Below are 12835 nucleotides of genomic sequence, written 5' to 3' on the forward strand. Positions count from 1 at the left end.
CGTAGGCCGCCCTGAATAAAGGAAAACCATGTACCAAGCTGTCTGCTTTAGTGCCTTCTTGCTATTTTGCTGAGGAATAGCCTCGATTTCACACAGTATGTATATATATATATATATATATATATATATATATATATATATATATATATATATATATATATATATACAGTATGTGTGTTTGTGTGTGGATTTGTATATATACAGTATATATCCAAACCTAAAAATAGCTTTCTCTTGGAACTGCCAGCAAGTCTGAGAGCAAACTAGCGTTCTTTCCTCTCAATCACAGTAGCGTTAAAAGAAGAGGAAACAGCAAAACAACTGCAGGTGCCTTATCCTCCTATTTGACCCCTAGTGAGGTGAGATTATAAGCAGGTAGAGTTGCCTTAAAAAAAAAAAAAAAAAAAACTTATTAACAGCAACATATCCTCCTGAATTTGAACCGATTGCTACCAGAGTAGTGGACTATATTGCCTAAATTAGAATTTGGAACTCTGATAAGGACTATGTTCTGGTGTAAGGTGACAGAAATTAACAGAAAACAAATATCAGTTGTTCTCTCCTTTCAATGATAAGTAACTCACTACGGAAAGTTTTATGAAATGATCAGAAATCTTTCATCTCCACTTGACAACTGAGGATCATTGACAAGAGTACTTTGGCAAGTTCTAAGTTTTCCAGACATTGTCAAATGAATGTTAGGTCTCACCATGGCAACCTTAGTGTCATAATTCCCATACATTTTAGTCATTTGTAAGTGGTCTTATAATTAAAGTAAAGGAACAGCCTCATCTCTCGAACTTAGCTACTTCACTTTTGGATTATAAAGTATATAGTTATGGAACTCTGATACAAAAGATTTGATTTACGTGTTTATGAAAGTGAGGAAGTAATACGAACTGGCCAAGTGCACAAAACATTACTTGAATATGTTTATTTTGCTTTAAATTTAGTGGTCATAAACCAAGCCAACCAGTCTAAAAAATAACTGTAATTTTTTTCATTATTTTCCACTAGAATGCATGGTTTTTATATTGTTCAAATAGTAACTTATTTTCACTGACAGGACTTCAAGGAAAAATATAGTCAGACCGACTGCATAACCAGCAAACAAAGTCACAAATATTCCCTGCAAAAAATCAAGAACAAAATTTATAAGACCCCTTACGTCAAGGTTCTCAAACAACCTGAAAGTGGTGTCAAATTATATGTTCATTAATTTTTTGTATGCTATATGTTTTTCCATTCATTGTTGTTTATTAGACAACCTGAAAGTAATGTCAAAATATATGTAATATGTTTTTCAGTTCACTGTTGCTACTAACCCCCAGCTCAAGCACAGTAAGTGAAGACTTTACTGTGAACTTTGTAGGTGGATTTTTACAACCTTTAGCAAGAGGTACTGCTTTCTCAAACCAGTAGTTGTATAAGCCTCCCTCAACAATGCCGTGGAGACTGGAAAAAATAAGTTATGCATTGATTAGACCAAATGCTATGCATGATTGCATAAAATAATCCTGCTTGCTCTCAGACATCAGCAAATTCTGAGTTTTGTCAGACAAATGAAAATGCCACAACTAGCAAAGCAAGCCCATTGCAACGTTAACATTCTCTTATTTGTTTTCCGTTATTCTCATCTTAATTTCGACTTTTAAAGTGGAACTGTGCAAAAGGTATTTACAGCATGAAATTCTAAATGATTTCAGTCCCACATTCAGGGGTGCCTCAGAAAAATATATTATAGCTAATATCCACACTTAAATAATGACATTAACTGCTAAAGGTTCCAAACAAAAATACTAACCCAAAATAATTTATACTGAAGATGTACTTCAACGAACAATTGTTCTTTGAGAGAGAAACTCTTACCCATCATTGATGCTCTGAAGAAGGGGGCTGTTTTTCTGAACAACCATTGCGAAAGTGAAAGGAAGATACTTTTCCCTGGACAAATAGAATCTACAGCTTCCTGTTGCCGAGAGGAAGATAATTCAGTGAGAATTAATGCTCGTGACTGCCAAAAAGAAAAGATTCTCATTTTGAAATGTTATATTTAATGAGATTTCATGTCTACTTAACATCTACTTCATTCTTTTAAACTCACTTTGGCATGTAAGACCTGTTAGAACCTGGTTCAAAACAGCCTTGTAATGTTGTATGTCCTTTATAAATAACAGTAACAAGACTTCTGAGAAAACGATTAATTTATACTATAGTATGGCAATAGGATGAGGGAAGTTATGACGTTCGGTTCAGTTATTCTTGGAAACTTCAAGTTATATACAATCTCAAGTTAGCTCTTTGCCAGTGGCATAAAGTTGGTCTAGCAGAGTAACAGTACTTTTTTTTTTTGTATGCAATGTGTTTTTCCATTCATTAGCAATAAGACGAAACCTATCATATCCACGAAGAGGTATGGGATTAGTATCTGTTCGTATTTGAAAGCGCCAGTTAGAATAGAGATACAATAAAATAACTGACTTACCCTTAAATCTTACTTTACCTTCAAACTTTGTCCACAAGAACTTCCATTAACTAACCTTTATCAGTGAAGGCTTCAGTAAGAAAAATCTTATTAGCAATATATGGGACGACGGACACGTGGGTGCCCTTTCCAACCAGATTTTGCACTCCTGCCATAAATTCAGATAATGTGACTCTGACGTAAGTGATTTTTCCTACTTTTTCTGATTTGGCAACTTTTTCTGATTTGGCAAACTTTTAACCAAGAGAATGCCATACATACATCGAACTCTGTGTAAGAGAGAGAGAGAGAGAGAGAGAGAGAGAGATTTAAAAACGAACATTTTAACTATATATATAAGTAATCAATATATATATATATATATATATATATATATATATATATATATATATATATATATATATATATATATATATATATATATATATATATATATATATATATATATATATATATATATATATATATATATATGTATATATATATGTATGTATGTATGTATGTATGTATGTATGTATGTATAACTATTTTACATTAACAACTTGTTTTTGAAAGGGTAATTGACTGACCAATGTATAAAACAACAAAAGAACACATTACCTTTAGATACTGTTCATAAACGGTGTTAGACATCCACATAATCTTGATCCTGGGATCATCCATGACAACCCTTAGGGACTGATAAGGCTGAGAGATATAGCGGACAGCTAACTGAGACATTAAGTTCCCGCTGTAACTCTCGACGGAGATGAAGACGGTCAGTAGCCATCCCCCGAAAATCATTCGCTCCCACCACGGGAGCCTTTTATCGTCTGCATCTGGAAGATTTGCACTAATATCGTCAACATCAGTGGCTATCACTGCGGTGATTTGTCTTATTGTATATAAATATAATAAGGAATTTCTGTGAATGGAAGTTATCCGTTCAAAATGCCTTTTAAGATCAATTTAAAAAGCAAATTGTTCTATTAAGGAATGATCATTATGTGCACGTATTTTATTGTGAAAAGTATATTGAACTGTTCTTTGTTAAAATGATTATTTTTCTTGTGTATTAAAACTATGCATGGAATAATTTTTCTCAGAAATTTTGTTTGTTTGTTTGCTATTTAATACCGTGACCTAAATAAGTGTTGAAAGCTTTAATGGGGGTATAAACTAATCCTCTGACGCTCTAACCTTGCTGTACTAAGATCCTGTAATAAGCAAACAAAGAGCCCTTTGGTAGAGTATAGCCGATAGTAATCTTTGCACAGACAAATGATACGATTACAGATAAAGCCAACGAGGCAAGCAATGATGCCCAAACTTCCTTGTTGAACGGCAAGACGAAGCCCCAAGGATCTACTTCAGTATTTCCTCTACTTGCTAGGATCTGAATGTAGTCGTCGAACATGTGCGCCGTGTACTGCACGACTTTGGCCCGTTCGTATGTTATTGCAAGGGGACCAAGTGCCATGTCAGCTTCCTGTAGAGAGAGATAATGAAATGACACTGAAAAGTAAACAATGACTTTATGAAATTAATGAAAGAAAGAAGAACTTGCAATGTATATGTATAAACAAATCGAATCAACTAGTAGCAGTTGCGAGGATTATCTACAGCAGTGGCCTCAGTGAGACACTCGACACATTAAATGTCATACGTTATTCATGTAAATGAATGACCTATTGCGTGGTATGTACTTATTAGAGCCCTTATGATGCGAAACACGTCTAAATTGTACGACGACGAGAACGAAAACGAAGAAAAACGATATTTAAGGTTGATTAAAATATTTTGTGTACCATGAAGAGTTAAGTTTTCTAAACGTTGTGTCAGTAGGGTTAATAATCAGACGTAAATAATGATTTTAATATAACTACAGGTTTAAAGGAATTATCTAATTCTGAAAAAAATCCGAGACATTTTTCCTCTACTTTAAAAACCAAGAGAGAGAGAGAGAGAGAGAGAGAGAACGTGTTAAAAATTACCTCTCAAACCATTTTCAAAAGTCGAAGTTTGTTATGGTGAATTTAAAAATTTGCTGAGTAATGAGAGGTTATTAATATTTCTGCTGGACTAATATATTCTATAAGTAGAATGACGGACTGTAGACAATGTAATTGCTAAATTCTTTGGGAGGAAGCACAGTCAGTTAGTGTCAGTAAACTCTGCCAGTAATTAAAAATATTGGTGAAAATGGTGAAAATCAGACGACGTATATTGCATATGCAAGATTGCTCTCAGCAGTAATAATCATAACTTCTTGATGCTTGCAATAAGCAACAATTTTAGTATATTTGATATACTTGAGTACATTTTAAGAAGAATAAACAATAAACAGTATTTAAAATCTTGAGAAGGAAAAGGAGCTTATAAATAAATACCTAATTCTAAAAATAAGCCTAATCTATAACTCTGATGACTTGCAGTAAGGAGTAAAGACAGCAATAACGAGAATTTAAACGAGAATTTATATGTCACTGCAAATAAATATTTTAGTCATAAATGGTATTCTAAGCAAAACCTTGACAGGAGAATTGCCTAACCATATAACGAATACATGAAATTTAGGAGAACATAATGATTTATACCTTGTTATATACTGCTCCTATTAGCCCATTCCAAGACCCGTTGGGTGACAGGTATCCATATGAGATGAAAGGAACTAGGCTATATCTGCAAACATCAACAGAAAGTTGCCAGCTACAGAATGATGATTTAGAGGTGGGTCCGTTTTATATACATATATACAGATGTATATTCATGTTTATAATACAATCGCACGCATATATATATAATTATTCATATATATAGTTTCACAAAAATTAAGCCCCAAATATTGTATAATATCCAATTCAATATACCTTTGGATATTAAACGATATTCGATGCTTAACGTTGGTGAGCATAAAAACTTTACGTGTGTATAAGTGATATATATATATATATATATATATATATATATATATATATATATATATATATATATATATATATATATATATATATATATATATATATATATACATACTGAATATATATATGTGTGTGTGTGTGTGTGTGTCATTAATACACCTGACATGCCTATGTTCACAGAACATTATTATTAACCTAAGGTATAGTGAACTGGATATTATCGATCCAGTAACAATAACATTTATTACCAAAAAAAAAAAAAAGCTCACGTGAAATTGATTGACGAGGAGAGCATTTTCAGTACTTCCATTATGGGTCCAGTAATAGTAACTGTAGAAGAACCGTCTTGAGCTGTTGAAACTTTCATAACTGAGTGAGTTGGGTAATAAATAGCAGCTATTGTCAGGTGTCCACCTTCTGTTAACCTGTTAGTGTGATTTGATTTTCTTAATTAGAACTCTTGACGTTTATTAAATACAAGAGGACTTCGTTAATTAACTCTTTACAAGTAAGTAAAAACTTACTGAGTGAGTTTATAACACTTTGAACCAGGTCTTTATAAGATACGAGTATACTTCGTTAATTAACATTTTTACATATTGCTGTATTTCATTTGTACAAATATAAGAAAAACTTATCGAATTTGTTTCTAACACTTTGAACCAGTCCCATCATCGACAGGTAAACGCAATTGCTTACCTTTTATTTTTGTTTGGAAACAACGTCTCTTTGTTGAAATAAGTTAGCCCATATCTGGAGGTCCAGGAGGCAACTTGCCTTCTTATTCGGCTGTATGGCAGATACACATAAACCACATATCTGTAAATAAACGATTGTCATAATTAACATGACAAATAACAACTGCATCTTGGTGTGAATGCCAGCATCCTATTTTAAAGATATTCTGCATAAGTCAAAGCTTAATTTATGATTCATTTTAAGTTTACACATTTCTGCAACTATAATTTTGTTTTAGATAATTTATTCTCACATTTTTAAAAACCGTATTGAAACTGGCAAGTCTGATTAATTTTCGTTGGCTTGAAACTATTAAAACTCTCTGTCCATGTAGGATGAACTGTGAAGTATTGATTTCAGATTTTGCTATTCGTCATTGGCAGGAACAAATATATTTTCAAACATCTATACGCCCGTTTGTGCAGTCACCTTTTCACATATATACATACACACACAAACACACATATATACATTCTATATACTCGTATATATGTGTGTGTGTGTGTGTGTGTTTAATATCCTTACCTTTGATAAATTTCTAGCTCCTTTAGACTGACAACAGCAGCGTTAATAATTGAGAGTTGTTCTTGGACCAGATGAAGAGAATCTGACGTCCTACGAGTTAAAAGCAAAAGTCGAGTAGTATGAACAAGGAGGCCGTTGTCAAAGGAAATTCTGATGAAGTTTATAATGAAGTCGATGTCATCACTGGCAAGTACAATGGTTAGGCACGGGGACGTTCGCTTTATCTAGAATAAAAAATACAAGTGAATTTCATTATATTCAGCGAGGAGGTTAATTCTTGTTATGATCAAGCGAAGAGAATATAGGTAGCTCATCAGAGATTTTCAATAACTGTACTGTAAAAAGTGAAAATATCAAACAGGTCTTCTACCATCAAATGGAAATTTTCCTTCAAAATTCACGATAAATGGTAAAAATATAAAGTAAGTTTTACTTGAGTCAAAATTAATGCTAAAAATCATAACAACAATTGTCAAGACTGCTGGGATTAGAAGCTTTATCCAAGAGCTGATTGATGGAGATATAATATTATTTTTGTTACATTACTAATTTCATGGTTAAACAGTATTGAACTTTTACAATAATCGACCTGGTATTCATCTTATTCTGGGTTTCTCAGGTATGTCTCCATAGCATGTCAGCTAGTCAATAGTGAAAGTTTAATTAGGCACCAATAACCTTGACCCCTGTTCCATAACTAAAAATGTAATCTTGTAAGCAAAATAAAAGACAAGACGAAGCAAAAATGAAGATGAAAGTAAAAGGCTTATGGCTTACCTTTAGAGTGTGTTGGACCACTGTTGTGAGTTCGCTTACCAAAAGGTTACTCTGTTTAGAAGGTTCTGTTTCCATGAAAGCTACTGAGAGTGTAGCATTTAGTGCATGAAAGGTCTGGAGAGATAAACAAAACAGAATAAGAGTTTTCATGATGACGAACACAAAACAGTCATGGGCGTCCAAATGATGCTCGACCATTGAGATAAAACGTCATACAAACTTCTTTTCTTACCAGACACCAAATACATCCGACTTTTGTTACGCCCACAAACACACACACACACACACACACACACACACACACACACATATATATATATATATATATATATATATATATATATATATATATATATATATATATATATATATATATATATATATATATATATATGTGTAACATATCTTTCTAAATTACAATAAAATGTTCTGGCCAAAAGTAAACAGAAAGAAATAAATATTTTGGATTTTTTAATAATTTCAACATAATCTGAAATCTTGAGTTGCAAATTTTACATTGTATATTTCGACGTGGCCTTTACTGAGTTTGCCGCATGTTTAATTTTTTTTCAGATAGTAAAAGAATTCCATATGAAAAACTTAACAAAGAGCCATTATTGATAATGCACGAAAACCTTACTATTTCATGTCGTTTCCTTACCTCGAAAATACTCATTGAGAAATTACTGCCATCCATGACCAAAATTGTCGTACAGTCTGGCATTAAAGAAGCTTGAAGTAAGGTGATCAATGGGTCTTGCACCATCAGATCCTTGCCTTGAGAGGAAAATTAAAAATGAATTAGAAGAAATCATAATGGATACTGAAAACCGTGTATTTATTCACAATCCTCTAATTTTAAAGGGCATTCTTTCATGACGTAGTTAAATATGAAAAAGCCACCAAAGATACTCTTTCCCTCTTCGTGTTTTTAAATTTATATTTTCTACATAAATTTTCCCATGATAGGTTAAGTTTCTTTACGTTACAGGAAAATATCTAGAAATCGATCAGTTTTTCATTTTGGTATTGCAGAAAAATATTTGAACCTTTTTCTCTATACAGGGTTCTTAAACATTTTTCTTTAGTTTATTCATAATATTGTTGATGTCTTTTGAAATCTTAAATTACGCTTAATGTGCCATGGAGTTCTACTCTCTCTAATTTTGTTCCATAAAAGAATGCTATTTAATAATAATTATGACTCAGTTTCTTCAGTTTCATAATTCTTCATGGCTTCAGTACGAAAATAAACTTTTCCACAGTTTCTCGATTGCCAAAAATAGAAACGTCGTATACGCTTAAAATTCTAACAGAGAACTCTTAAATACATAAATTTATATATATATATATATATATATATATATATATATATATATATATATATATATACATATATATATGTATATAAATATATATATGCATACACACACACACACACACACACACACACACACACACATATATATATATATATATATATATATATATATATATATATATATATATATATATATATATATATATTATATATTCAGAGTTGTGGAAATTGGGAATAGCCAAACAGCTCACCTGAATTACTAGAGCTGAGGCTTTGAACAACAGGAAGCTGTAGCGCGAGAAGCCATAGTAACCACAAAAAGAAATCTCTCCACCAATACTGCAACATTTCCCCTTGTCACTAAAAAAAAATAGGGTGTTGAATGAACACTATTTCTATTAATACAGATATATCTACAATTTTTTTTTTTTTGGATATGAATCTAAGAAAGGATTCAGTGATGTTATAGAACACATATGTGCATCAGTAATAGTACCCAAAATAAGACCTAACATATGGATCACTCATAAGAATTTAAGAATACTGACAATACCTTACTTTCAATTTTTGTATGAAGGGTCGATGAACATTTTTTAATCATATTCACGATTACTTTAATATGATTAAATCTTTAATAGTAGGTGATATATATATATATATATATATATATATATATATATATATATATATATATGTGTGTGTGTGTGTGTGTGTGTGTGTGTGTGTGTGTGTGTGTGTGTGTGTGTGTGTGATGTCTCTGTGACACCAGGATTTGTGAGCTTGCTGATCTGGTTTTCATAAAATGTTAACCTTTTTGCACTGCAATTTATCCAACGTCAATTCAGGCCATTAAAGGTTTTTTTATACAACTGAATTGGTAGAATTTTTATTTCATCAAAAGTACACAATTCATATAAAAGGGCTTTTCAAACAGCCTGCTTTCATGTTCCACTGAGCCTCAATGACCCAATGAATAGTACAGTCATTTCTATATCATTTATAATGTTGATTTGGTTATAATACGGATTGAATTCTATAAAACTTCTTCCTAAACGCGTATGTTAATTTAATATTTTTGTATCTTTTCTTATACGTTATTTTCAGCTATGATATACAATATTTTGTTGTTACGTTCGTTTCATAGCTTTACAGAAATTCCCTTATGAATTTCCTGGTAATAATGAAATACATTTCTTTTGGAAAATTCTACAATTCAAAGAAAACTTGGAAACCGGGTAAATTTGATAACATTCCTCATATAGAATCGATACGAGGAGAATATTTTAAAGCTGCAATGAACTAGAAAAATTTTTGCTTTTATGTCCTTACTGATGTAGTTTAGTCCCCAAAATCAGGTTTCTAGCAAAGAGCAGTTCTAGGTCTGTTACAGATACACTGTTCAAGAATTTGCCACTTCACAAGCAACTGTAATTATTACAATGAAAGTAAGAAAACTCTCTTCCATCACTGTACCCTGGTTTTCCCACAGGATACTTAGCAACAGGAAAGGACATCTGTCTCTTAGAATACTGATATAGTGCCGCAGCGTAATATACATCGAATATCCTTGGAAAAGAAGCAACGTATTCCCCGTCTGAATCACAGGAGTCATAGACGACCTTTGGTCCAGGGAAGTGCCAAGGAAACTGGCACTGGGCCCGGTGGAAGTAGTGGCAGTCGATATCCCTCGGTTTATTTCGTAGGGACCTCTCTTTCTTCCAACGCTGGATCCAGCGATAGACGGTAGCTCTGCACCTACCGATAGATTTGGCAATGGTCTGAATAGGGGTCCCCTTTCCCCACATCCCAATTATGGCCAGGCGGTCTTCATAGCAGGTCCTCTTAGGCTTTTCTTTGTTTTGCTTCCTAACCCTGCATGGTAGAAGTGGCTGTCAAATGAACTTCGTAATGCCAATAAGAACTCAAGGTATTGCAGTGTTTGTTTTACCTGTCTTTGTTAAAATATTAGAAAGTTTTCTAATTTTACTTTGAATGTAAGTTTAAAACTTCCCAAATACCTCTGTAGAATTACGCCCAAAATGTCTAATTTCTTGACATATGAAATTAATATTTTCATAATTCTACTGAACAAAACTTTGAATTCAGAATCACAGGACAGTTGCAATAATTATTACTGATTAGTAAGAATCTGCAAAACATAGTGCTATTAAATGTCATTAAACAGAGCCTAGAATTCTACACAAGATTATTCTAGTTCTTATTTTGGCATACACCACAATTATCCCTCTGACAAAATTACTTTTTCTATGGCATTCAACCATATCGACAAAAAGTAATTAATCCAGCCTTATTCTTTAATTTTCATTAAATTCCTTGAAATGGAAAACATTTAGGAAAACCTTGCCCTTAAAGATGACGATATGTGAAAGTTTATATGTATATTTTCAGGCACCAAAAGTGTATGGACAATGGTATTCATTCCTTACTGATCACAGTGCATCGATCGAATTGCTTTTACACCGTGATTTATACTCACGTATACACACACACACACACACACACACACACACACAAACACACATGTATATGTGTGTGTGTATGTGCGTGTGTGTGTGGATATGTGTGAATGTGTGTGCGTGTATGTGTGAGCATTTACATGCCTGTGTTCGTGTGTATGTACACTTTAATACCAAAGTACTTATACAGAAAAACCTCTCTGGCTAATGACTAACACTCCTTTCAAACATTGTAGGTTATTTTTTAAGTTTCTCACCTAACAATCAAGATCAATAAAAAAAAAAATCCATCAAGGCTCACAAAAAGTTTCCTCATGAATCCCTGACAAAGAAAATGAGAAGAAACATTGTGACAGAAAGAGAAGGAAAACAAAAGGAATTATAAAACAAATCTAGGCGACACTTACATTTTGAACCAACTAACTAAGAGCAAAAAGAGTTCTGCAGTCAAGGTCATCCATCTCAGGACTGAAATTGCCCCATTTCAGCCCTACTGGGGCGGAGAAAAAGAGACGCAGGCGAAAGATGCTACCGAAATCAGACGGTAACTGAAACCTTATGGATCAAAGTGAATCATAGACAAGATTTTAGTGATGCTATCCATCTCAGGACATGAATTTGAAATAAGGAGAAGTTTAAAACGGGTAAAATGCCCCTAACAAACGATTGGAAATCAGCCCTACTGGGGGGCGGAGAAAAAGCTTATTGACGCAGGCGAAAGATGCTACCGAAATCAGACGGTAACTGAAACATTATGGATCAAAGGCTGAATCATAGACAATTTAGATTTTATTGAGTGATGCTATCGCTCCGATCTCCACCTCCATGAATTTGAAATAAGGAGAAGTGTAAAACGGAGTAAAATGTGGGATTACTATTGAGATAGTCATAGGAATATCGACCTCTTGGAAATTTCTTGACTTCAGGTCATTTGGATCTCGGAAATCGTGATTTATTGCTTGAAATGAGCATGATAAATTCTAAAAGAAACTTTCATTTACATTAATGAAATGTACTTCAATGGAGTTTAAGATATTTGATTTAATCTGTATTTATTTTCAAAGTGTAGGTAAATAAAAACCAAGAAAAAGTTGTTTCAGCCCATAATTTCACTATTCTAAGTTTTGGGCGTGTAGCCACTTTTGCTACAAATCCTGTAGAAAAGAAAACTTATGAACAATACGTAGACCAGAGATTCTTTTATATAAGGAGAAAATTACTGCGCCATTACGAAAATGATTGCAGTAAGTCTGTAAATATTTAAAACGAATTCTTAAAATACAGAAGACTTAACGACCCTTATTTTCAAGATCAGAGTTTCTTTATGCAAATATGTCAGAATAACGAAATCAACTGGCTTTTTGTGTACCTCATCTATGGGCAAACCTGCTATAATTTGGGAGTTTAATCAGTAAACCAGCAATCTGGAAATTTCATAAGTAAACATGATCTGTTTTTGTTCTCCCTCCCCCAATAAAAAAGAAAGTTCGTTATAATTATGGAAAAATGTTGCCATTGGAACATACGTCAAGGTGATAAACCTAGAGATTAATTTGATGCATTCAAAATGTGACCGTCGATATTGTGGGAAATGGCATTATATTTACTCCTC

The 12835-nt window shown here is 32.9% G+C and overlaps 1 protein-coding gene across 1 annotated transcript in view; it reads right to left on the bottom strand.

Annotated features, from left to right (window-relative positions):
* Positions 1–1178: 1178 nt before the first annotated feature.
* Positions 1179–12835, bottom strand: part of LOC136853306 (uncharacterized) — a 16247-nt gene continuing 4590 nt past the window's right edge. The window contains exons 3-12 of the mRNA XM_067128669.1: positions 8087–8202; positions 7426–7539; positions 6649–6872; positions 6085–6204; positions 5690–5810; positions 3665–3953; positions 3086–3345; positions 1870–1991; positions 1326–1455; positions 1179–1187 (exon numbers count right to left, since the gene is read on the bottom strand). Coding sequence (XP_066984770.1) covers positions 1179–1187; positions 1326–1455; positions 1870–1991; positions 3086–3345; positions 3665–3953; positions 5690–5810; positions 6085–6204; positions 6649–6872; positions 7426–7539; positions 8087–8202 — 1505 coding nt within the window. The remainder of the gene's footprint in view (positions 1188–1325; positions 1456–1869; positions 1992–3085; positions 3346–3664; positions 3954–5689; positions 5811–6084; positions 6205–6648; positions 6873–7425; positions 7540–8086; positions 8203–12835) is intronic.

This window comes from Macrobrachium rosenbergii, chromosome 27 (assembly GCF_040412425.1).
Source record: "Macrobrachium rosenbergii isolate ZJJX-2024 chromosome 27, ASM4041242v1, whole genome shotgun sequence".
NCBI classification, from domain to species: domain Eukaryota; kingdom Metazoa; phylum Arthropoda; class Malacostraca; order Decapoda; family Palaemonidae; genus Macrobrachium; species Macrobrachium rosenbergii.